Genomic DNA, 23600 nt, shown 5'->3' on the forward strand with positions numbered 1-23600 from the left:
ACCGGATAGACCAGGCTAAGAACTTACTTCCAAGGTTAATGTCAATCACTGATGGACCCTGCACATTGCCGCAGGTATCTTGGCTCGGGGTAAAGATGTACAAAGAAAGCTCGGACCGCGTTGACGTTGACAGATTAAGGTCGACTGGCTCTTTAATAAAGAACAAAAGGCGACTCTCGGGACGGAGGAAGTAGTTTACCGTATACCCGACACAGAAGGTCTTGGAATTTGAAGTATATCGGCATGAGCTCTCGTTTCATGTCCTAATGACGTTTCGGGCGAAGGGACCGGTCATGCGGGGAAGCTCGTGGTCACGTGAACACAGCGTCATAGGGCTAAAAAAGAACATATAACCAACTACGACCAGATTTTACAATAGAAAATCCTACGATTTTGTGGAGGGTGTTGAGGTAACTTCATAATACGCTAGGGGGTACACAGTACATCACGCTTGCAAATGGAAAACCAGAAAAATATGACGCCAGAGATTTTGCTATCCACAGGATGAGCCGCACACAAGAGTGGCGGAAGACAAGGAGTCAAAAAGAATATTCACAAGGAACAATAATATCTGCATTGCCATGAGTCCTCCCAAGGAGAAGGACGAAGCACGCTTGCATACATACAGTATGGGTCACCGATCAAGCCCGGACATGCAAATGATGAAGAAGGTAAAGACAAGAAGATAAATCCAGATGGCGCAAAGCGAATGGGGGAGACATGTTGTTTAGGAAAACAGGATCAATGGGTTTAGATCACTCCACACAAGAATATCAGATGTGGCATTCTCAAATCAACAGCTCCGTATATCCCGAGACGTTTATGAGCTGGGCCTCAAGACGTTGTCGGCATACTCGCCGGCGTAGTTACCGGGCGAGCCATAGTTGCAGACAGTGTAGGGGGCGGCACCACCGACATTCTTCAAGTCAGAGCAGCTAACAGTGGCACAACCGACTTGAGTGGTAGCCTTCCAGACGATCTGAGTGAAGTGACCCCACTTCTCGAAGTTGGTCATATCAGGGTCGGCCTCGCCGTAGAGGTTGGCGAAGTACGGCGCCTCGTCAGTGTACATCATCTCGCTGATAACCTTCTCACCGACGAGATCCGCATCGTAACCGTACGCGATGTTCTGACCGTAGTCTCCGCTGGCGGACGGGATGGAACTAGTTAACGTTAGTATGATAGTTTCTTAAGCCAGACAAAGGAATACCTACGTGTCGTGTCCGTACTCGCAACGCGAGGCGAGAGTGTTGGCAGCTGCCGCGAGGTCCTCAGACCAGGTCAAGCCGCTGGCGGAGTGGTCGCTGCGGTGAAGGTTGTGGTAGTGCAGGATGGACTCCTGGTAGGAGCTGGTGGCGCTAGAGGCGGCAGTGGCAGCGGCGGTGGTGGAGGTGGCCGAAGAGGTAGCGACGGAGGTAGTCACGGGGGCAGCAGTGGCCACGGTCTTGAGTTCGGCCTCGGTGGTCGAAGAAGAGGTGGAGAAAGTGGTCGAGCTGCTAGGTTCAGACTCAACCACGGCGGCAGCAGTAGTAGGAGCCGCAGCGGTGGTAGAAGCCGCAGCAGGGGCGGACTCGACCTTAGCGGGGGCCTTCTTGGCAACGTCGACAGTGGGAAGGGCAGCGTTGGTGGGCTTGGCGTGGTCCTGCTTGACCGAAACAGCGGTGCTGGGGGTGTTGGTGGGCCACTCGGTGACGGTCTTGGTGACGGTGGTGGTAGTCCACTCGGTCACGTAAACCTCCTTCTCAATAACCTTGGCACAAGTGCCGACCGCCAAGGCGGCAAAGATGACAGCGGAACGCATTTTGGGATCGAAGACAAAGAAACTCCTCCAGGAAGTTTGTATGAAAAGAATGGGAAATTGGGTCAAGCAGATCGACTGCTTTGACAAAGGAGTGTGGACGTTAGGGATAAAGGAATGGCAGGCCTAAAAGAAACACCTTCTTTCTTTAAGGAGTGAAAGAAAGATAAGATGCAGGCTGAGAAGATTGGTGAGGACGAGGAGAGAAGGGAGAAGGAGAGAAGAGGAGGTTAATGTGGTAAATAATGTAGAAAGGGGAGATGAGAAGGAAGTGGGGAGGGGCCGTGCGAATAATCGGGATATTAATTTTAAATGAAGGTCCAAATGAATCTGGAGATTGGAGCAAACAAGAGGTAATTATTTTATAATAATTATTATATCTGAAAAACTTCAATGGCTCCTATATGGAGTACTTATTCACTTTTCTTGGGAAATTTCCAGCCTCTTGAGAGTTGAACAAGCATACCTTGCTGTGGCACATTCTATAGTACATTCCAAGTCCTAGATACCATTTCACACAGATATGAGGCTGGTTTGGAGATTAAGCAAATATTCTCCGACATTTTAATATGTAATTTCCTCTTAAAGTATTAAGGATATCGATATATTAAAAATTAAAATTAAGAATATGCTGTGTGATGTGTGATGTCCACGGGTGGTCCGATAGACATGTTTGCCTGGACCACTCTAGAAGCCCACATATTGGGGTACGTAGTACGTACGCTAGTCAGAAGAGGCTGCCAAAGGAAATAAGGTAATTAAAAGTACCGTGGGTTTCAGGAGGAAAATCTTATGGAGTCCTCCGTACGAGTGCAAAAGAGCAATCGAGATCTTGTATGATCGGGGCCAGGGGACTGTCAACATTGGAAGCCCCTTAGCCAGGAACGGTTTCAAAGTGTCCACCCGTAGCTTAAACAACCAATCAAAACCGCCCATCAGAAAACAAAACCTCTCCACTTGCACGCCCGCTTCTCCCGCTAAGAAACTTGGCTTGGAGGCCGATTCGGTAGTCTGAACGGGCGGAACTGTATTATATTAAATCAATCAACCTCGTTTCAGCCACTCATTTACGGGATTAAAGGATTAAAGGATTGACGATATTCTCCGGAATACGGAATGCCCGGCATTAAAATGAGATTTCCCTGTTTTTTGGACTGCTCTTATATTGAGTTTTAGGCAGCCCGCTTCCAATATTCCATCCATGGATGGATCGTCCTGGTAGTGGAAGATCAAAATCAACAATGAGACAACCAATCAGAACGTGACACCCGTTGGTGCAACCTCACATCCATGGGTCATGGTGGGACAAGGCGCCTATACATTGTAACAAGGGGAAATTCCAAAACATCATGTACGATCCCATTTGCCGTAGTAAGACTACGGAGTACTCCGTACTACTAGTAGATTCTAGCCCTTCACCATGGGCACTTGGGCATCCACCTTTCCGGCATTTGAGCCCAGGGTCCACAGCCTAGGGCGGCAGGAGATCCGCTCTAAAATCACGTAAAGTGCGTTGACTAGTTATCATGAGTAACCGCTAAACAAATTTCTTGAAAAATTCTGATGATCATTTACATATTGGATCGACGTTGGAGGTGCTACCATCTATTGTGGGATGTTATGGGAGATGCAAAAAAAGGTATGATATTCTTAACTAACCACACAATAGTCAGCCGCTCATGCGGCCTTGTCATATCTTTTCGGTGGTCTCTCTTATAGTCTTTTCGCGGTCTTTAGATTTCCATTTAGATGTCCTTTTACAGTATTTTAAATGTTCTTTTTACATTCACTTTTCTCTCCATGGTCACCTAATCCCTAACAATGACCCATCCATGGTTTGGTCAACATCGGCGTCGATCCCCAACCATCCATCTCTACATCCAGTCCTCCTGGATTGTTTCCCCTTCCAAGACTCTGCATTTCTTATGTTTACCGATCTATGTTGATTTCTAGCGATCGGCAGGTACTATACTCGGAGCCTGAGGGCCGCATCCGCACGTCGGCCGATCGAGCTGATCTAACTAGGTACCTAGAACTTGATTATGGATTCCCTCTCTAGGATGTCGTTAGGCAGTCTAACTCCTCCCGTTCGGAAGCGCAATTCGATGCCTAAACCACTGCCTGGTAGAAGATGTTCGCTAGGCGGGATGAAATCTTTTTGGCTGTATACCAGGTAGTTACCTACGTAGCGAGGGTAACAACTAAATTACTACTGGCAATATGAAGAAATTGAAGGTTATAGAAAAGTCCTCTGCACAGTCTAGGCTTTTTGCCGCCTTCAAATACATCTCAAAAGACATAATAAGGCTGCATAAGCGGCCGACTGTTCTTGTAATAATTAAGTCCAAGGTGGCATACTATCACCCGTACCCAACCAAACGGAACGCCACAGCCACACAATCTCGTGTGAATATCGAAAAACGTACCAGAAAAAAAAAAAACTCGTAGCGCCTAGAGATCAATGGTTTGGCATCGCCCAGCCTCACAGACCATCAAGTAGTTCTTGGGAGGCTCACCGGCCTTTAAATTTTGAAACAGCGCATTTCGGGATTTAAGCCAGAAGGACTGATTCCCTACAAAGTCTTTCAGGTGTGAGGGGCGAATATCGACAATTGAAGTGACCACGATAGATGAGGACACGGCCATGCCAGCTTCGGCTCGGACCCGCTGTCGGATCAGGTCGAGTGCCGACACGGGCTCGTCATTCCGACTAAGGAGAGTGTCGCCACGTGGATTCGAAATCGAGGAAATATCGGCAGTGGAGAACACACCCGTCACTGTGCGAGTGCCAATCTGGAGGCCCACAATCACGTCCAGCATTCCTACGAACAGGAAGGGGTGCTGGATGATCTCCACCGCGAAGGTGTTGCATGTCTGCCGGGCCAAAGTCCGGTAACTCTCATTCTCGAGTAGAGCAGATAGGCGTAGTAGATTGCGCGCAATGACTCCGTTTACCGACGGTGTTGCTGACTCAGTGCCGGTCTTCAGGCGCAGGAGCGGGCCAGGCATGCCAGGGGTGGTGATGGAAGGCGTACTGTAGTATCCGGTAGTTGTAGAGCCACTCTGAGCCAAGAAGTATTCATTAAGGTAATCTAGAATCATCACGTTAGTCATTAGATCTCGTTCAAATTGAAGAGGGTAATCTCACCTTGCAGTCGCTCGGCAAATTGAAGGTAACTGTCGTCGTAAGTAGCGTCATACATGTCAAGCAACCCGCTGGCCAAGTATGCATAGTCGTCGGCGAAGCCTGGGGTGTCTCCACGGTTTCCATCGCGGTAAATGCGCCATAGCTGCCCCGTGGCTTTATCAAAGAGTTTGTCCTTAATGAAGCTGATTGCCCGTGCTGCCGCTTCGCGACAATGCACGGCCTTGGAGCTCTCAATCTCCTCAAACAGAATACTACACTTCGCAAGCGCACCAATCGCCAATCCATTCCAGGCCACGATAATTTTGTCATCCAGGTCTGGCCGCCCGCGTGTTCGTTCGCGATAATCGTGCAACTTCTGCTTTGATGACTTGATGATTTTGACCACTTCTTCCTCGCTAAGACCGAAGTCTTTAGCAAGTTTGCTCGGTGTGGCACGGATGGACAACACGTTCTGGTTCATGAACTCATCATGCGGGTCGTACTCGGGTGGAACGTTGCCGTCGGGAAGAACACCCCAGTGTTTGGCGCAAACGGGAGCATCCCGAGGGCCGAGGACCGAAGTGAGTTCCTTTAGCGACCAAACATAAAAGGCACCCTCCCGCTTTTCGGTGTCATTGGGATGAGGGTAACTGTCGGCATCTTCCGAGGAAAAGAACCCTCCGGTGGGCGACTGTATCGGGGCGCTCGTCAAGTAGGCAGCCAGGTCATACACGGCGCCCAAAAGTTCGGGATCATGAGTGAGCCGGAAAGCGTCCACGTAAACATCCAATAGCTGTGCCTGGTCATAAAGCATCTTCTCGAAATGGGGGAGACCCCAATCCGTGGTCACGCTATACCGTGCGTATCCGTGGCCGATGTGGTCCCGAATGCCACCACGAGCCATGTTCACTAGTGTCGTGACGGCCATCGCGGTTGCCTGTTCACACTCATCATGTCCTACAACATCTGTGACCTGAGTCGGGTAGGCACCGAGCCGGAGTAGAAAGCTGAGGTTAGACGGCGTAGGAAATTTGGGTGCGCGGCCAAACCCGCCATTGACCGAGTCGTATCGAGATGCGAAATGCTGATACGCTTCTTCTAGAAGCTCAATGTCCATTTCCTCGTCATTATCATTATCGTGATCGCCTTGCTGCGAGTGCGTCCCTTCCTCGGCAAACTCTCTCAATTGTTTCGTGATTTCTTTAGCGCTGTCGAGACAACGCTGCTGTTGTGTCTGCCACACATCTCTCAATTTTTCTAAAATCTCCACAAACCCGATTGCCTCGGGGCCCGTAAATGTGGTTGAGTTTGGGCCTTGCCAGTAAGTGCCACCAAATACAGGCTCGAGATCAGGAGTCAAAAACACATTCAAGGGCCAGCCACCCGAACCCGTTGTGGCCTGGACATAATTCATGTAAATGTCGTCGATATCTGGTCGCTCTTCGCGATCAACTTTGATCGGGACAAAGGATTCATTCAGAATCGAGGCCACCTCTGATGACATAAACGATTCTTTTTCCATGACATGGCACCCTAGACATGATTAGAATACAAGTACCCCCCAGTGGGGTTGTTGTAACCTACAATGACATGCGGAGTAACCGATACTGAGAAAGATTAAACGATTGTGCTTCTTGGCAAGCTCCATAGCTTCTGCATCCCAGACTTGCCATGCTACCGGGTTGTTCATATGTGCTCTGACCTGTTGTTCTGTGAGCGTGTTGCAATTTCCCAAGGGAACACATCTCTCACATAAGGGGATTTGCTTTGCTGCAAACGATTGACCATCTTTGGGCCTGCGTCAGGTACATCATGACGTGGATGTGAGTGATTGATCGAGGCAGCCATTAGGACTGAGTTTCCAATACTTTTTTCCGGTCGGAGACTAGACATCCGTCAGTCCGAGGCCCAAGAGGGGAGGGATCCTAACGGGTTCCGGCAGTACAATACCTAGGTACCCAAGTTTGGAAGCTACCCCACGTACGATCGAGTCCGTGGGATAAAAGTTTCTGGTGGCACAAATAATATCTCGTAACTAGGGAGATAAATGGGCCGGGTTAGAGGGGGGTCGGGGCGGGTTAGACCGTGTCTTGAAGAATAAAGTCGTGTGCGGGCCAGCGCTATTTGGGCGGGGGAGTCGAGGCGAAGGTCGAGGTCGCGGGAGATCGGCCCTGTGCGTCATGGCTGCATCAGGAAGGTCACGTGATACATACTACACCTGGTTGCAGGCGCACTGTATATTGTGGACAGTACTATATAGTCTATATTGTATATGGTATTGGGTGCACTGTACATGTCTCTGCTAGGTATACACATGCTCAAAACACAATTGGGTATCACATCATCTAATCATCTCCCATGAGCTCCGCCAACTCAGCCTCTTCCTCCGCCGTCAACATTGATTCGGCCGGCTTTTCCTCCCCCCCCTTCTCCTCTTCTGCGGGCTTCTTTGCAAGCTCCACTGCTTGCTGAAGCTCGTCGGGTCGAAGGGACCATTGGCGAATGGTCGCATCGATTCCTACGCTGACAATGGTTGACCCTACAAGCACAAGCCCAGTGACCTCTTCGAAATGGCCGGAGAAAGTATGATGGAGTGCTCCAGTCTATTTTAAATCAGCATATACCCCATGTAAAGACTGAAAAAGAAAGATCCCCTTACCGATCGGTTCCATACACGAACTTCCTCGTCCCGACAGGCAGTCACAACCCAACCCCCCGTTTCATAGACGACAACATCACGGACAAAGTCTGGATGCTCTAGGGTCAGATTGGCCTTCCACCCATCCTCTCGAATCAAGCATTTGGCAGACTTGTCAGCCGAAGCAGTCCAGAGATCGCCGTCATTATCGAAAAAGAGCTTGTAGACACTGGTGTCATGCGGAAGGAGAGGGTCAGTAGTACTACCGCCGCCAAATATACTGAATTGGCGAATCTCCCGGTCACTTCCTGCACTAAATACAACTGGCTGGGTGCTCTCTGATTCTGGGTCAAGAGCAAGGTCCTGGATACCGCGGGAGTGGCCCTTGAAGGTCTCCAACCGCTCACCACTTGTGATATTGAACACCAGGATTTGTGCATCAGCACCACCGGAGATAAGCAGGTCATCCCCACGCAGTCTTGCGCTGGTGACTGATCGAACAAAGTCGGCATGGCCTTCGTACTTCTGGCGTGGCTGGCCAGTGGCCGTGTCCCAGCTCCAGATAGCTTTGTCCCAGCACCCGGCAAACAGGAGCTTGCCATCGGGACTCAAACAAAGACTAGTCACAGGAGCCATAGGACCTGTAAACGCCCTAGCTGTTTCTCCTGTCTGTAGGGATGTGAGAACATGGGATTTTGAGACGATTTGAGATTACGATTGAACTTACAGCAAGGATGATCCTTCTCACGGTGCCATTGCTATGGGCAACATAAATCGAGCCAGTATTCCAGGGGTCGGGATGAGCTGCTAGGATCTTGCCCTGTAGTCGAATAGGGTTTCCATTGGTGTTCTGGGACTTGGCATCTTTCCGCTCCTGCTCATCCAAAGATGCACTGCGAGGGATGTCAATTAACCCTTTTTTTAATTTAAAGATCAAAGAATTGTTTTGGCTCACGATGTCTGAAAGAAATGATCTCGGTTCGAAGATGTCGTCATCGTGTTTCAAGTCTCTCTGTAAATCAAGTCAAAACGTAAAAGCAGCTATCAATTTTCCCCATCAACTTCTCCCCCGCTCCAAAATTGCTATCTGAGCTTACGTCGTCCACCGTAGCCCGCATCCTCCACAAAACCACAGAATTTGCGTTTCCTCTCCCTTCCCTTCTCTTCCCAACCTCCTATCTTGTCTCTTCAAACCTCTTCGTTTTCTTATTCTTTCCTTCCGTATCCTCTCGTCTTTTTACCCAGCGCGATATCGCGCACAGCTGCCATGGAAATGAATCACCTCATAGGGTCAGTCTGAACATGTTCGGAGTCAAGGTGGCCGCGAGTTAACATCTGACAGTCAGCGTTTCAACCTGATTTCGAAAAGTGACATTCGGTGAGTTTATTATCAGACTCCCAATTGCTTTTTTCACAATTAATTGTCTTCCAGCTATGTCGGTACTCTTCACGAAATCAACCCCGAAGCTTCCACGATAGCTCTTGAGAATGTCATGTCATTCGGCTCAGAAGGGCGCCGTGGCAACCCCGCCGAGGAAGTCCCCCCTCCACCAGCGTCTACGAGTACATCGTCTTTCGAGGAAGCGATGTGAAGGACATCAGCATTGCTGGGGAGGACCAAAAGGACCCCGCACCGCAAGAAGCTCCTCGGGTACCAGATGACCCTGCCATTCTCGGGGTAAGTCACCGCAGCTCTTTCCTCGAATCCACCACGCCATCCTGCACAACAAACTATCACCCATTCTCCGGGCGAATTGATCAAGTGACGAAAAATTCTCGGATGTAAACTCACAGACCTGTTCTGAATGCGCAAAACCGTGTAGAGATTTCCGTTGCCTTCCTTCTGATGATCAATTCCCAATCGTGGACTTGTTTTCTGTATCATTGTGTATACGGTGTGCTGACCAGTGTAAATAGGGCGCGCAACGACCAGTTCCTACCCAAGGGCCTGATTCAGGACCTGCTCCACAGAATCTTCCTCCCCAGGGCCCTCCCCAGCTTCCCCAGGGAGCTGGCCCAACTCCTCCCGGTTACCCTCCGCAACACCAATTCCAGCAAGGTTTCTACCCTCCCTACGGCCAGCGATTTGGACCACCTCCTCCATTCCCTCCCGGTCCCGGTTTCCCGCCGTATGGTGCTCCGCCCGGATGGTACCCCCCTCCAGGCCATGGATTCCCCCAGGTCCTGGTCAATTCCAACCGCCGATGCCCATTGGCCCTGGCCAGCAGCCTGGACCTCAGCAGCCCGGTCCCCAGCAGCCTGGTCCTCAGCAATCTGGTCCTCAGCAGCCTGGATCTCAGCGCCCCGGACCTTCCGGTGCCGCACCTGCACCTAAACCTACCTCAGAACTCCCGGTCGGGGACAAGGTTCCCAACAAATCTACGAGCCGTAACGCAACCCCGGCCGCTCAGAACGCCCCCACTCCTCCAATCGAGTCTAAGCCTACTGTGGCTGAAGCTTTGCAAGGTCCTGTCAGTACCGCTCCTCTAACTGCCCAGAAGAATGGCCGAGTCATGCCAGCTATCCCAATCGCTGCCCCGAAGCCTAATCCTCCGACCGCCCACATTCCGACCGCCCCTCGGGGAAATAACCAGTCTATCACTGATGCTACCGCGGCCGCCACTGCTGCGGTTGCTGCCGCTATGGCCAAGTTGCCGCAGCCCGGTGCTCAAAAGCAACCCGGACAGCCTGAAGGTGCCGTGGATGCACTTACGCAGCAGATGAACCACATGCGCCCTTACGACAACACCCGTGCCCCCGGGGCGGTCATCACCACCCTCGTGGTGGACGCGGCGGTGCTCGTCCTCCACAGCAGGCCAAGAAAATCGAAGTCCCCCAATCGGATTACGATTTCCAAACTGCAAATGCCAAATTCAACAAGCAGGATTTGGTGAAGGAGGCCATTGCCACTGGAGTTCCTGTTGCTGAAGCTGAGGCCCATGCAGCCGAGGAGGCGGAATCTATGGAATCCATGTCAAACGGCGGCGGCGCTTCGAACCATGGTTACAACCGCGGTTCCTCCTTCTTCGACAATATCTCGAGCGAGGCTCGCGATCGTGAAGAGAACACCGCTCGTGTTGGTGGTCGTGAATGGCGCGGCGAGGAGGAGAAACGCAATATGGAAACCTTCGGACAGGGTAGCGTTGATGGCTACCGCCCTAACTACCGCGGTCGTGGCCGTGGCCGCGGCTATGGTCGTGGTCGAGGTGGTTACAGTCGTGGCTACGGCGGACGTGGCCGTGGCGGCCGGGCCCCCTCTGAGTCCACTGGTGTCCCATCCCAGGGTTGATCGAGATCTTTTTTTTGATTACACGTCCTTCTAGCGATGGTTGCTATCTTGTTTTCATATTTGGGGTGGCAATACCTATGACCGAAACGAATAATCACACTTGAATCTTTTTCTAGTCTCTTCGGCGCAATGGCAAACTGGGGCCGGGGGCATACTGGGTTGGCCATACGATACTTCCTACAACAGCAATTATGGGTGTTTCTCTGTGTTTATTGTTATCTTTTTTTTTTGTCACGCATACCCTTTCTGCAGCGTCTTCTGAAATTCCTGGATCCTATGGATTCTTCCTTCTCATGTTTTCACTGCGCAGAAAGTGGCCAATGCACCATGATCTCTCGTACTCGCATAGAGGAGATATCTTTATTTGTGTGTAAACCATCTGGGGATGCAAATTCCCCCAACGACCTAAATGAAAAAGGCAAAAAAACGAGGCTAAATGGCCTTCGAATGTGTTTCTTCCCTAGATCTATGTAAACACTTGTATACAGAGTACGGAGTACAGCATTGTAATTCGCCATCCTATTTATATGTACTCACTAGATCCAGGCCTAAAATCCCCAAAAGCAGCTGAATCCTTTAGTCCCAACTATGAATGTGAGCTCTCTTCCCCAAACTTGATACATCATATATCATTCCTTTGGCTTGGACTGACCGCTCTTCTTAGAAATTGTAACAAAGAAATTACAGATCGATTAACTACATGGAGATCCGTACATCCCCGAGATAGATCGAGCACTCGAGCCATTCAGAGAACAAGGAACAATTTTAATTTTATACCTTCCGATCTGCCCAATGCCCCCTTGCTTCCACTATAAATTCGCCTGTGTGCAACACGTAACTTTCGATCTACTCAGTCTACTCACTGTGCTACAATAGTGCTTCAAATTGGAGTTTAAACTTGTTCCCTCGGTGTATGTCCAGTACTTCTCTTCCCCATGGCGTCTAGCAGCATTTCCAGACTCTCTGCCATATCAAATCATATTCAAAATAACTCCATGTTGTCTTTCACTCAAGTTGCCACCCAATTACCCTGGGATCCAAACAACACCAAGTTCCCTTCGAGGAAAGATCTTCCAAAGCTTCCTGGTGCACCTGAGGGTGCCGCCTGGGTCTGGGGCAAAAATGATGAGGTGTGATGCTTTATTTCCTGTTGATATGTTCTGTTCTTACGTGGCTAATTTGCTTGAGGTATAGGTGGGCAGATTGAACCTCCTGACACCGCAGCGGGTCAAAGTATCTGCTGCTGAGATTGATACTGGCGAGATGGTGCGACTGGAGTAAGTACAGTGGACTATAGGATTACGCCAAATTAAAATATATCCGCTTACAAGTATCAATATCAAGTCTTCCTCTCACAGTACCCGAGAAGCCGGCTTTTGACCGCGAAGTGTTCCAGCATAACATCAAAACGCTTATTGATGGCATTGCTTATGACGATACATACATTGTGAACCCACAGAGCGGGACGCAGTGGGATGGATTCCGGCATGTGAGTTATTATTCTCACTAAAAGAAAAAGCCCTAATCTAATACACCCATAGTTCGCCCACATTGACAGCCAATGTTTCTACAATGGGGTATGCTTCAAATCCCCCATCTTCCATCCCCAGAAACTAACCCACTTACACCTAGGCCAAAGGCAGCGACTTCGTAGGCGAAACCGCAAACCACCGCTGCAGCATCCACCACTGGGCAACGCACGGCATCGCCGGTCGAGGAATCCTCCTAGACTACCACCACTACGCCAAAACCCACAACAAGCCCTACGACCCCTACACAACACATAGCATCAGCCTCTCGGAGTTACAAGCATGCGCAACGTCCCAAGGCCTAGATCTACGCCCGCAGTCCGAAGGCGGCGACATCCGCATCGGAGACATTCTACTCGTGCGCTCCGGCTTCGTGGAGCGATACTACGAGCTCAGTTCTGAGCAGCGGTATGCAGCTGCGACACGGTCCCATGAGGACCTATGCTTTGCGGGACTCTCGCGCGAGCCAGCTATCCGGGACTGGTTGCATGATTGCTATTTTGCAGCTGTGGCGGGTGACTCGCCGACATTTGAGTCGTGGCCTGTTCCTGAAGGTGACTATTTGCATCAGAGCCTATTGGCGCTGTGGGGGTGTCCTATTGGTGAGATGTGGGATTTGGAGAGGCTTGCTGAGAAGTGTCGGGCGAGGGGGAAGTGGTCTTTCTTTATGACTAGTGCTCCGGCCAATGTGCCTGGTATGTATTTTTCGTATGGGCTTGGTGTTTGGGGTTATATTTTGGGTATATGAAATATGCTAACTGCTTGGTAGGTGGTGTCGGGTCCCATGCGAATGCTACTGCTATTCTTTAGATGGGATTTGTGATATATTGGGGATATAATTTGTGTTTCAGGTGGTTGTTAATATAACACAACGCTGTTTCGAATCAGTTTTATTATAGCTGTTGAAGGAAAAAAAAGTTTTATATGACAACTCCAATCTTCCAAGGCTGTGGAATATAATCACCCAGGTCAATTGTATGTCCAACGCTATAAAAGTATACAGTAATCGCCTCTGTCATGCTTGGGGTGTGTCAAAATATATATACCTGACGCTGTGTCCCTCTTATTATCCGACCATGCACGTTTCAGGGGAATAATTGTTAAGGATAGATCCCAGACGATATTACAGCGTCTTTATGACTCTTCAATTCTCTTTGAGTTGGCTAATGTAATGATCTTCCACCTCGTGTTCGGCTAAACCTCGGGCCAAGCACCGCCAACTCCGCATTTCTCCACGTTTTGGCCGTTCCCGTTCTGATATTGAACTTCGTTTAGCACGCAAACCCGGGCCGGATTTCCGCTTCTTGTTGGTTTTAAAAAACCGCACACCCGGATTGTGATCTTACCCGAGAATCAAATTCTCATATCCCATACCATCATGAGCACCCAAACGCAAACAGAGACAATCGTACTACAGACAAGAGCTTCCACCGAAGCAACCCCAACTGAGAATGAAACATTCCAAGACTCAAGACCCCCAGAACCAAAATGGATATATGCCAAAATCCTCAGCGCAGGATTATCCTTTTTCGTTGCAGGGGTCAACGATGGAAGTCTCGGATCACTCATTCCCTACGTGATACGCACCTACGACATCGGAACAAACATGGTAGCCGTTCTGTAAGACTATTCAAGAATAATACATATTCAAATTCATCTGAAATATAATGCTAACACCGCCAGATACGGCACAACCTTCTTCGGCTGGTTAATCGCAGCCTTGACAAACGGCAAAATAACTCAACACCTGGACCTAGGACCAATCCTTAGCCTAGGGCGCCGCCATCCAAGTCCTAGCCCAGGTACTGCGCGTCTGGGAACCCCCATTCGCATTATATGCGGTAACATTCTTCCTTGCTAGCTTAGGTCAAGCTTACAACGATACTCACGCCAATACCTTCGTCTCTGCGCTGAACGGCGCGCATCGATGGCTCGGCTTTATCCACGCTATGTACATGGCCGGGTGTCTAGTTGGACCGTTCGTAGCGACGGGAGTGGCGTCAGCGAATGTCGACTCGAAGTGGTATCTGTTTTATCTTTTCCCGCTTGGCGTTGGTGTGGCGAATCTCGCATTTGTGGGTGTTTCGTTCCGGGATCGTATGGCTACTCCGACTGTTTTGAGGGGGGAGAGAGGTGGCAGGACAGCTTCGAAATCTGCGCTTAAGGAGATCAAGGATACGCTTTCGACTCCTGGGGTTTGGTTGCTGAGTTTGTTTTTCTTTTTCTTTCTTGGGGCTTCGATCACCGCTGGAGGTTCGTCTTCTCTTGTTTCTCTATACGTTCTGCGAAGCTAACTATATCAGGCTGGATGGTCGAGTACCTTGTTAATGTCCGTAACGGCGATGTCAAAGCAATGGGTTACGTCCCTGCCGGTTTCTACGGCGGCGCTTTTCTAGGACGTCTTATACTCGCTGAGCCTACGCATAGACTCGGCGAGCGTCGAATGATCTTCATTTACTCTTTGCTGTGTGTGGGGTTACAGTTGGTATTCTGGCTGTGAGTTTGGCACTACCTCTACAACAATATCTAACTATATATCCCGATATCTTGCTTTGTTTTTGCTAATACCCGTGATTTACTAGTGTCCCGAATATCATCACTGAGGCAGTAGCAGTCAGTCTGTTAGGATTCTTCTCTGGTCCTTTCTTCGCAACAGTAAGTGTTCACCACTCAATTTTCCTGGTCTTAACTCTAACTCCTGGCTTAGGGTATATCGGTCGGCTCAAAGATCTTCTCACCAGAGATCCGCTCTTCGGCAATCGGTAAGCCAGCCCCAACCCTTGGAATCCGTGGGGCCGTACATTTATTTACATTCTGATCATCTATATAGCATTCGTCTTCGTACTTGGTCAAATCGGCGGATCGGTTTTTCCCGCTTTGACGGGTATCATCGCAGGACAGGTTGGTGTCCAGGTCCTGCAGCCCATGCTTGTTGGTTTGCTCGGTGCCGCTGGTGTGAGCTGGTTGATCTTGCCTAAGGATAGGGCTCTCCATCAGGAGTGAGGGTTTCCAAAACCGAGCTTCATGGTATACAACGGGGTTCTATCGGTCCACCGAGAGAGCTGGGAGATATGATATGTGAAAAGCCTGTACAAAGAACACAGTTTGCTTTGGGGGCTTCGAGGAGATGGACGTACGAGGGTTTAGAACGTAGAAAATATTCCGACTTCGTAAGATAGCAAACGAAGGCACAATGGTATAAAAATTCATTACTTCGTTACATCTCGACGACCAACAGCGCGAGAAATCAAAACCGGCAACCAAAAAGAAACCCAATCAAATACCCACCCTCGTGCTGCTATGCTAAAACCAAGCTACCCAACATAAAAAAACCTCATAAGCATCATTCCTCATAAGAAAATAAACGAAACCCAAAATCCTCAGAAGATATCCTCAGGCCAGTGGTAATCCTCAAGGCCAGAAATCATAGACTCCACACCAGAAGCCGATGACGGAGAAAGCACAGGGGCAGACACAGGCCTCTTTTTAGGCGACCGATTCGCATTGATATGGACCTTGGCAGCACTCGAGCGAAGTTCCTCAGGAAGAGGCGGTACAGGCGGGATATCATCGTCAATCAGATATCCCGACCGTCTCCGACTAGGACTCGTCTTCGACCGTGTCGGGGTGCGAGGGCTACGATCGGGATTGAGCTGGCGCTGTGGGTGGTGGTAGAAGGCTTCGCGTTGGGGGTCGGCGGGAGCAGTCAAAGGCGTAGACCAAATACTAGAACGGCAATCGTCGTCCAAGGCAACGGCAGGCGAAGATGCTGGGCGAACGCTAGCCTGGGTCTTCCTCATGCGGAGAGGGGTTGTGGGCTTGGAACTTGGTGAGCGGGTGGTTCCGGAGACTTTTCGGGGTTGAACGTAGGGGGACCTTTTGATGTTGCGCGTGGCACTTGCATTTCCTCCTGCTTCCTTTTCGTCATGCTCGGCCGGGGGAGCTGCGTGGTCGATGGCTTGCTTGCGCTTGGCTGAGCCGGGGCTCTCGCCGGCTTCGGATTTCGGCCATTTCGCTTTCCCGGGTGGGCTAAGTAGGCCGGAGTCAATTAGAACCTCGAGTTCGGGGTCGTGTTCATAATCGTTGATGCCTTTCGTCGGACTGGGCTGAGGAGGGTTCCCACTATCGATAGATTCAGGAATGGAAGACTTCCGTTTACGGGAAGAGCGGTCCTTACCCATTGACGACGGCTGTGTCCCTTTGGAGCGCCATTTTGGACTTTGGGCCGTACTGGAAGTTTGAGGCAGTCGTGATTCCTCGAAGGAGAAAGTTTCGCGGCCATCCACGGTTGTTAGAGCCGTCGGATTGGCTGCTTCGGAGCCAGCCGCCCCGTTTTCTGCAGCCTGTTGATCCAGAAGCCTTTCCGATGGCAGAGTGGGAAGGGCACCTGGGACGAACTTCCTTGGGAACAGCGCGGGATCCATCTCCGTGTTGAGGGTCTTTGTCTCGGCTGCTGGTGCTGGGGTCCGTTCCTCGTTGCCTGTGAGTTCACGAAGCTCCCGCCGGGCACGTTGCAACTTCTCCTCGAGGTTGCTTACTTTCTTGAGAAGCTTTGTTTGGCGCGAGAGTTCCCTACGGGAGGGTTGCTTGCGCAGTCCAGTTGGCTCGTATTCATCGGAGGTTCTATCGCAATACACTGCTGGGGAGGCAGATGGCGACGCATGGGATTTGAAGAATGACCTTGGCAAGCGAAGATCTTGAAGAGAGGAGCGTTTGGAAGCTGAAGACTCAGAGCGCGAGTGTGTACCATAGTTTCCTTGATCAATCGTGTGGCGATACGAGTCTTTGACTGGAGAACCATGTTCCATTTTGTGTTGAATAGACTGCCAGGTCTGGTCGGCGAGTGTAGTGTTGACACGAAGATCTTCAGTATAATGACCCTTATTCGTGCCCTTGTAGCCAGCCTTCTTCAATTCCGCATATGCCTGCTCCGCCTGGTTGATGACATCCTTCTGCGGCGACTTATTTGGAGATCCCTCAGAGCTCCTCCCCCATCCACCGAAGGGATTAAATGCCGAGGCAATAGCCTTTCCAAAACGAAAAATACCAGATGAGCGGTGCTGTAGGGTAGCATTCTTATTTTCCTGCTCCTGAAAGTAGATACTGGGCGGTTTCTCGCTGACACTATCACTCATAGTCGCTTCGACGAATCGCGATGTACGTCCTCTGGGACGGCGGGGGCTAGAAGCAGATGCCGCGGCATGGCGAGCGCGCAGCGAAGCTAGCGAGCCGCGAGGCGAAGCGCGGGGCGAGGCCTTGTACCCTGAGCCATTTCCGCTCGCACTGCGAGTCCCATTTTCACCGCGTTGGGTGCGGCGATCATGGGCTCCGTAATCAGCAGCTTCTTCGGGCAATGGCCAGTCGTTCGAGCGACGTCGTTTGGCGAGCTTCGCGGGCGGCGATCGGTGATCGTCTGCCTGCGCCTCTTCAGCATCGTCGAATTGTCCAGAGATGTCTGAGCTCCAATCGCAGGTATCGTCGTCGCTAGAACGTAGGTGTTTGCGCGAGGAGCGCTGGTGTGCGGGGCTCGGGTCAAAGTCCATTTCCATTTCCATTTTAGAGTCGCGGGCGCTGAAATGACGCAGGGAAGTTAGAATCGATTCTTCTTATGCGGACTTTGGAGTCCCTTCCATAGGGATTATGGCAAGGGACCTTACCTTTGCAGCTTGGGTTATCCTTTTCCCCACGCCCTTGGAAAGACGCAAAAGTCTGTCAGAATTTAGCATAGAAATGTAGTGCTGAAGAGTGTTGAGAGGGAAGAAATAAAGGTAAGAAATGAAAATTGAAATTGAAATTGAAATCTCGGGAGAGTCGAGCAAATGCGCAAGTGCGCCGGTTTGTTTACATACTCCGCACTTGCCAAGGGGGAAGTTTGTTGTGGTACCTGTTACCCACGTCTACCGCCAATTTTGGGTGTTTTACAAAGTACCAGTTACATCATCAGAATGTCCCATGTCCCCAAACAAAAAGGTACAAATATGTCTATCTAACTATATAACTAAAACTGGAAGTGGAATTCCGCGTGTCTCAGACATGTGCCTGTATTTGATAAGGAATGTAGATATGTATAGGATTTATAACCCTGGGCTACTAAAATACAGGAACATGCATTCTGATAAATTGGAGGAAATCATAAACTGGGGGAAAAAGAAAAATGCTAGGTATCAAGGAAATGCCACAACGCCAGTATAAAAAGTAGATCAAGCAGCAGGGGTTTAGGGTGTGAAGCAAGGGTCCCAGTCGCAACGTCAATGAGACAAGCCCTTGTCGGATTGGGAAAACGTATGCTCCAAGAACAGTGCTTAAGAGCATCCTAGCTAAAGTCGAGATAGGGGTGACATTCCCTATTCCGACCTAAGGAGACAAGGCGCTTTGCTCTTGATAATACAGTGTGAATTCAAGAATGATGCTGTAAATGAATGTGACAAACATGAATGATCATTGAGGTTGGGAGTAAGAATAGCAAACCACCGAACCGCTATATAACACCGGGTTTCGACCAAAGGAAATTTCTCGCAAAAGAGTGAAACATGAAAGAAGAAACCAGTTCCCGAAGACAAGTCCAAATGCATCGAGGAATCTAGGGCTTAGGTTGTCTCAACGAGGAATCAGAAGATAAGTTATGTACAAAAAAAGGATGCAATCAGATACCATCACAAGAATCCAGTTCATTAACCGGTCCAAGACTCGGTCATCAAGGCAAGCCCAAGGAGGGTATATTTTCCGCCATCACGGCAAGATATTTGAGGCCATTCCAGATTATAAATTCGACGGAGGAGCTTTCATGACCATTTTACCGTTGGCACGCTTGTATGACAGCTGAATGCCCATTTCGGCCATAAGTGCAGCGCGACTTTCTCCTGAGAAATCACGGTACGCAGGATAAGGCTCGGTATCAGGCCGCATACCGTTCTGCATGGAGCGGTCATCAAGGCCGAAAGTATCCTCATGACTCCGTTTGCCATATGTTGGCCCAGTTTGGTATACCATACGCTTTCCTCTAACGTTGTCGTATCCATCGCCGCCACCGGGTGAAGTGCTTTCCACAGAAGGAACAATGTGGTTGGCATATTCATTTGATAGGGGCTTCGGAGGTGGTATAGCCTGGACCAAGTTCGGTGTTTGAGGGCGTGACACCGGAACATGGGGCATGGCTTGGTATGAACCTGGTTCGGGAATGCGGGGGTCCATGTATGAGTTTGGTTTCGGTGGCTCCATGCCATAGGAATTCATAGTAGCCTTGGGGTAGCCACCCCGTTCAACAGGTGTTTGGGGTGCCACAGGATACGAAATAGGCGTTCCTTCGTATTCGGAGCCGTTGGATGGGTGTCGTATTTGGGCATATGCGTGCTGTGGGGAGTAGATACCTTGCGGTGCGACCGGTGGGGGTGTAGGAGGCATGTGAGGAGCCGGATAATGCGAAGGCGTGGAACCAAATGAAAGGTGCGATTGGTATGAGGGTGTTTGGGAGTGTGACATGGGTGCAGGGGGCATGGGTCTTTGGTAAGGGGGTTGTGGGCACTGGAAGCCATAGTCGGGTGCAGATGGTCGTCGATCTGGAGGAACAAACCCGTAGGGCGATTCCATATTGCTTCCATTGCTGTTTGATCTAGGGCGGTCCATCGAAGCTGCGTATCTGTCAGGTGTCGTGAAACGATCTGACGATCCTGCATATGCGGCTGCGCGTTCCTCATTGAATTCGTATTCTGTATCTCGTTTATCGCCTCGGCGTCTCATGCGCACATCACGACGAATGCGAACACGGCAACCCTGCTCAGCAATGATACGGCTCAGAGAGGTGCTGGTCGCTAGGCCAGGGAACTTCTTAGCGCTGTATACAGTAAAAGGTACCGACTTGACCTCGAGGCGGAAATGAAGGAATGCTTGCGGGGCGCCTGGCTTTGATGTGGCGGAAAGAGGGATTTGGTTGGGAAGAGGCAAAGGCGAATCCTTGTCGGCATCCTTGGCGTCCTTGATCTCTTCATATAGGTGGAAGCTCAAGCGGTATCGGCCCTCATGACGCACCGAGAGATCGGGGAAGATGAAATAGCCTGCTTGTGAGGGGCGGTCGAGATATGCGACACCGGCGACTGGCACACCAGTCAATACAGGGCAAGACTGTGGTCCACCCACCCGTCCATGGGCGATAGGGCGTGCTGTGTCAAGGGTTGCGTAGAGGAAGAAATTGGCATTGTAGGCGAAAGTGATATCGGTCTTTTGCGCATCGTTAGCCGGATCAGACTCGAAGATGCGTAGCTCGACCACAGGCGGTGGGTCAACAGGGCGACGGTCGGCAGATGCTATTTGCGACAAGTCAGTCAACCGTCAGTCAAAGCGTAGGCCTGACTAGGCTCAAAAGCGAATACTCACACTTCGCTCCTGCGCCGCACGCTCTTGCCCGTTCTGGTTGTTGCATCACACTCAATTTGTATGTGAGTTGTTTGCCTTCACGAGTGATCCGGCTGACTGAGTGCTCGGTCTCATTATGAGGCGGCATGATGGGTGGTCTGTTGGCCATTTTCGCGGGTTGATGCTATTATTCCCCAAATATTCTGCCGGTCGCAGTATCGGTCAAGGTCGATCGCGTGATCAAATGGTTGGTCTTATGTCGATTCTGCCACGGAGAGCAACATACAATCCGGAATCGACGGGGCCTTGGACGAGTGCTGATTTATGTTGGTGGAGTATGGCGCTCTTCTCCCGCAGTTCCCTCACATAAGTCGCTGGAAAGAGTTCCAAGATAGTCAAATCGATAAATTTCTACACACACAGGAAAAGAACAAAAACCAATTCCAAGCAAATGAAAGCCCGAAGCCAGTGATGGGAAAGTAGAAAAGAGGAGAGGGGGCAGAGTGTGAGCAGGCCCCGAGCCCTGGGTACGCCTCCCGATGATAGGTATTATGGGTATTATGGGTAATTGTGGTATGGACAAAAGTACCTGTTTGGTCCGGGGACGCCGTAGGACCGTATGGGTTCCTTGTTTTAATGTTTCTACTTATGTCCTTTTTAATTTCTATCGTTTTCTACTCCGTAGGATAAATTATTTTGAAAGAGGGAAGGGGGAATGGTATATAGATGTATAGATTAATGTACAAATTGGTGGTCTTCAGTATGCCTAGGTGTTTGTGTTTCTAAGGGTTTCAATAATACGTAATTATACCGTGGAAATATGAAAATATAATAAATTCCAATCTAAATATGTGACTTTTTCAAGACACACATCAATTTGCAGATCTAATTGCTTTTTTGGCTGTAAGCCTGTATTGATTTTCCATGGAACAGCTCTCCACGTTACCCGGCGTCGATATTCCTGGGTTCCAAGGTTCCGGCCGCAACCCAGTCCAACGGACCGGAGTCTCTTTATTTTCCCTGGTCTCCATAATCTTCTATGCTTATATTGATATACCTCTATAGACGAAGAATATGATGTTTTATATTGTTCTGCCATTTTAAAAACTCTAGGATCAATATTAACCTATTATGGGATAAATTCCAGTGACAAACTTCAATACCGCGTATTCTCATTACAAGCCTAGCCCCCCTGAGAACACTGAAAATAAATAAAAAACAAACTCGGGACTTCGAACCTTCCGACTTGGACTTCCCGATTTAGACATTGATTGTCAATCATCAGGCAGAGTGATTCGCTTCGACATTCAAGCCAGACTCCATCGAACCACCGATCCTCTCTCGCCTGGCTTGGCTGACCCCACTAAGCCAATCAACGATGTCTCTAATCAGTGTCTAGGACCGACTAGACGGGTTCTGGCAGGTGCCAGCTAGCTGTTCATCTAATGCGTACGCCTTTCAATGATGGATTTTGATATGCAAATCCTTCTTTCTACTGAAATCCCTGGTCATCCATGGCTATTGCGGGAACTCTACTCCGTACTCCGTACTCCGTAATGATTTTGATTTGCCTACAATAGTGGATAAATTATGCATGCTTTTTTTTTTTCTCTTTCCTTTTCGTTGGCACGACTCATACAAAGTACAAAATGTGGAGTACAAATATGGAGAATGGTGTTCAGCATGCTACAGTGGTGTTCCATGAGTATTTGACCTTGGGTACTTCGGCCGTGGGCCCACTTTGTAGGCCCACTTTAATATTGCCAGGCAGAAACCTCGAAAATTCAATCCAATTTAATAGCTAGTATGCCAACCTTCATATTTAATAACATCAGCAACTCTATGAGGCATAGTATCAGATAGATGCTTAAACATCTCAATATCTAGCCCCTCCCAAGCTTCCTGGGCAGCGTCGACTAGTAGATCAAGCGTAGTTTCGTTATTTGGGAGCTGTATTAGCTCAGGGTGTCGCTTCAGTATTTCGGCCTTTAGGAGCGCCCATAGGTTCTCAATTGGATTCAAATCGGGCGAATAGGGAGGCCACTCCATAATATCACATCCAAGCTCATTAAGAGTCCCCTGAATGATATAGGCAGTGTGTACCGGTGCGTTATCTTGTTGAAAAATAGCATCTTGATCAATACTATTAAGAAGTGTTGGAAGAACACGCCGGTAAAGCTCTTCAATAGTCCGAGATGAAACACCACCGCGGCGAGACTGAGGATCACCAAATAATGGAATTAAACCAGAGCGTCGCGGAAGACCAGAAAAGGCAGCCCAAAACATCTGTTTAATCTGTTTTCCACGGGTTGGTATCATTTGGACTTGATGGCCCTCTTCTTCGTGCTCCCAAAGCTGGTCCTTTGGACGGGTAAATGTCCATTCTCGACGCTGACCGATACCACGTTCAATAGTACACTCATCAGACCAATACACACGGGCCCAATCCTCAGAAGTGAAGTGCTCATATCTTCGCGCCTAAGTAAGGCGTTTTTCAGCAGATAGAGGTGTTAAAGTAGGCCGTTGCATTTTCCGCCACTTTCGAAGGCCCATTTCATGGGTCAGCCGCCAAATTGAGGTACGTTTAACCTTATAATCGACCTCTGCGAGTAGGTCTGCGACTAAGATTGACGGGTTTTGTTGTATAGTCTCATATATATGGTCACGGTCGTCTTCAGTAAGCTTCCTTGGCCCCCCTGAGCGTGCTAAAGACTGTTGCTTTTGACGCTTTGACTCTTGAGTAAGAGTATACTGAATAGTTGAGCGTGGAATATCTGGAAATCGCTTCTTTTTTATAGTTGTTGCACCCCAACCATTGGTACTATGCAGTTCACAGATCTTAGCTCTAGTAAGACAGTCAAGCTCTGGGC

The 23600-nt window shown here is 49.6% G+C and overlaps 9 protein-coding genes across 9 annotated transcripts; 4 read left to right on the forward strand and 5 right to left on the reverse strand.

Moving 5' to 3' along the window:
• Positions 1-820: 820 nt before the first annotated feature.
• On the reverse strand, positions 821-1801 carry N7487_002306 (CAP domain-containing protein; the record flags this gene model as incomplete). Its single annotated transcript, XM_056870053.1, has 2 exons — positions 821-1163; positions 1215-1801. 2 exons carry the CDS (start codon positions 1799-1801, stop codon positions 821-823), a joined length of 930 nt encoding a protein of 309 aa, XP_056734837.1.
• A 2448-nt stretch (positions 1802-4249) lies between these two features.
• On the reverse strand, positions 4250-6773 carry N7487_002307 (thioredoxin domain-containing protein; the record flags this gene model as incomplete). Its single annotated transcript, XM_056870054.1, has 4 exons — positions 4250-4890; positions 4947-6458; positions 6510-6627; positions 6678-6773. The coding sequence occupies 4 exons, from the start codon at positions 6771-6773 to the stop codon at positions 4250-4252; spliced, it is 2367 nt and encodes a 788-aa protein (XP_056734838.1).
• Positions 6774-7270: 497 nt separating this feature from the next.
• Positions 7271-8559, reverse strand: N7487_002308 (WD40 repeat domain-containing protein; the record flags this gene model as incomplete). The annotated part of the gene is made up of 4 exons (XM_056870055.1): positions 7271-7528; positions 7585-8232; positions 8291-8456; positions 8519-8559. The coding sequence occupies 4 exons, from the start codon at positions 8557-8559 to the stop codon at positions 7271-7273; spliced, it is 1113 nt and encodes a 370-aa protein (XP_056734839.1).
• A 271-nt stretch (positions 8560-8830) lies between these two features.
• Positions 8831-9155, forward strand: N7487_002309 (LSM14 family protein; the record flags this gene model as incomplete). Its single annotated transcript, XM_056870056.1, has 3 exons — positions 8831-8853; positions 8906-8941; positions 8996-9155. 3 exons carry the CDS (start codon positions 8831-8833, stop codon positions 9153-9155), a joined length of 219 nt encoding a protein of 72 aa, XP_056734840.1.
• Positions 9156-9221: 66 nt separating this feature from the next.
• On the forward strand, positions 9222-10852 carry N7487_002310 (uncharacterized protein; the record flags this gene model as incomplete). Its single annotated transcript, XM_056870057.1, has 4 exons — positions 9222-9241; positions 9481-9692; positions 9745-10328; positions 10379-10852. The coding sequence occupies 4 exons, from the start codon at positions 9222-9224 to the stop codon at positions 10850-10852; spliced, it is 1290 nt and encodes a 429-aa protein (XP_056734841.1).
• A 935-nt stretch (positions 10853-11787) lies between these two features.
• On the forward strand, positions 11788-13191 carry N7487_002311 (uncharacterized protein; the record flags this gene model as incomplete). Its single annotated transcript, XM_056870058.1, has 5 exons — positions 11788-11982; positions 12047-12129; positions 12197-12341; positions 12485-13076; positions 13151-13191. 5 exons carry the CDS (start codon positions 11788-11790, stop codon positions 13189-13191), a joined length of 1056 nt encoding a protein of 351 aa, XP_056734842.1.
• A 568-nt stretch (positions 13192-13759) lies between these two features.
• N7487_002312 (putative MFS transporter) lies at positions 13760-15384 on the forward strand (the record flags this gene model as incomplete). The annotated part of the gene is made up of 7 exons (XM_056870059.1): positions 13760-14001; positions 14065-14183; positions 14248-14634; positions 14685-14877; positions 14964-15036; positions 15089-15143; positions 15212-15384. The coding sequence occupies 7 exons, from the start codon at positions 13760-13762 to the stop codon at positions 15382-15384; spliced, it is 1242 nt and encodes a 413-aa protein (XP_056734843.1).
• Positions 15385-15761: 377 nt separating this feature from the next.
• On the reverse strand, positions 15762-17936 carry N7487_002313 (putative nuclear RNA binding protein; the record flags this gene model as incomplete). The annotated part of the gene is made up of 1 exon (XM_056870060.1): positions 15762-17936. The coding sequence occupies one exon, from the start codon at positions 17934-17936 to the stop codon at positions 15762-15764; it is 2175 nt and encodes a 724-aa protein (XP_056734844.1).
• Positions 17937-19140: 1204 nt separating this feature from the next.
• veA (sexual development activator VeA) lies at positions 19141-20899 on the reverse strand (the record flags this gene model as incomplete). Its single annotated transcript, XM_056870061.1, has 2 exons — positions 19141-20681; positions 20752-20899. The coding sequence occupies 2 exons, from the start codon at positions 20897-20899 to the stop codon at positions 19141-19143; spliced, it is 1689 nt and encodes a 562-aa protein (XP_056734845.1).
• Between the last annotated feature and the right edge of the window lie 2701 nt (positions 20900-23600).

This window comes from Penicillium crustosum (assembly GCF_028827405.1).
Source record: "Penicillium crustosum strain IBT 35664 chromosome Unknown utg000001l_segment0_segment0, whole genome shotgun sequence".
NCBI lineage: Eukaryota > Fungi > Ascomycota > Eurotiomycetes > Eurotiales > Aspergillaceae > Penicillium > Penicillium crustosum.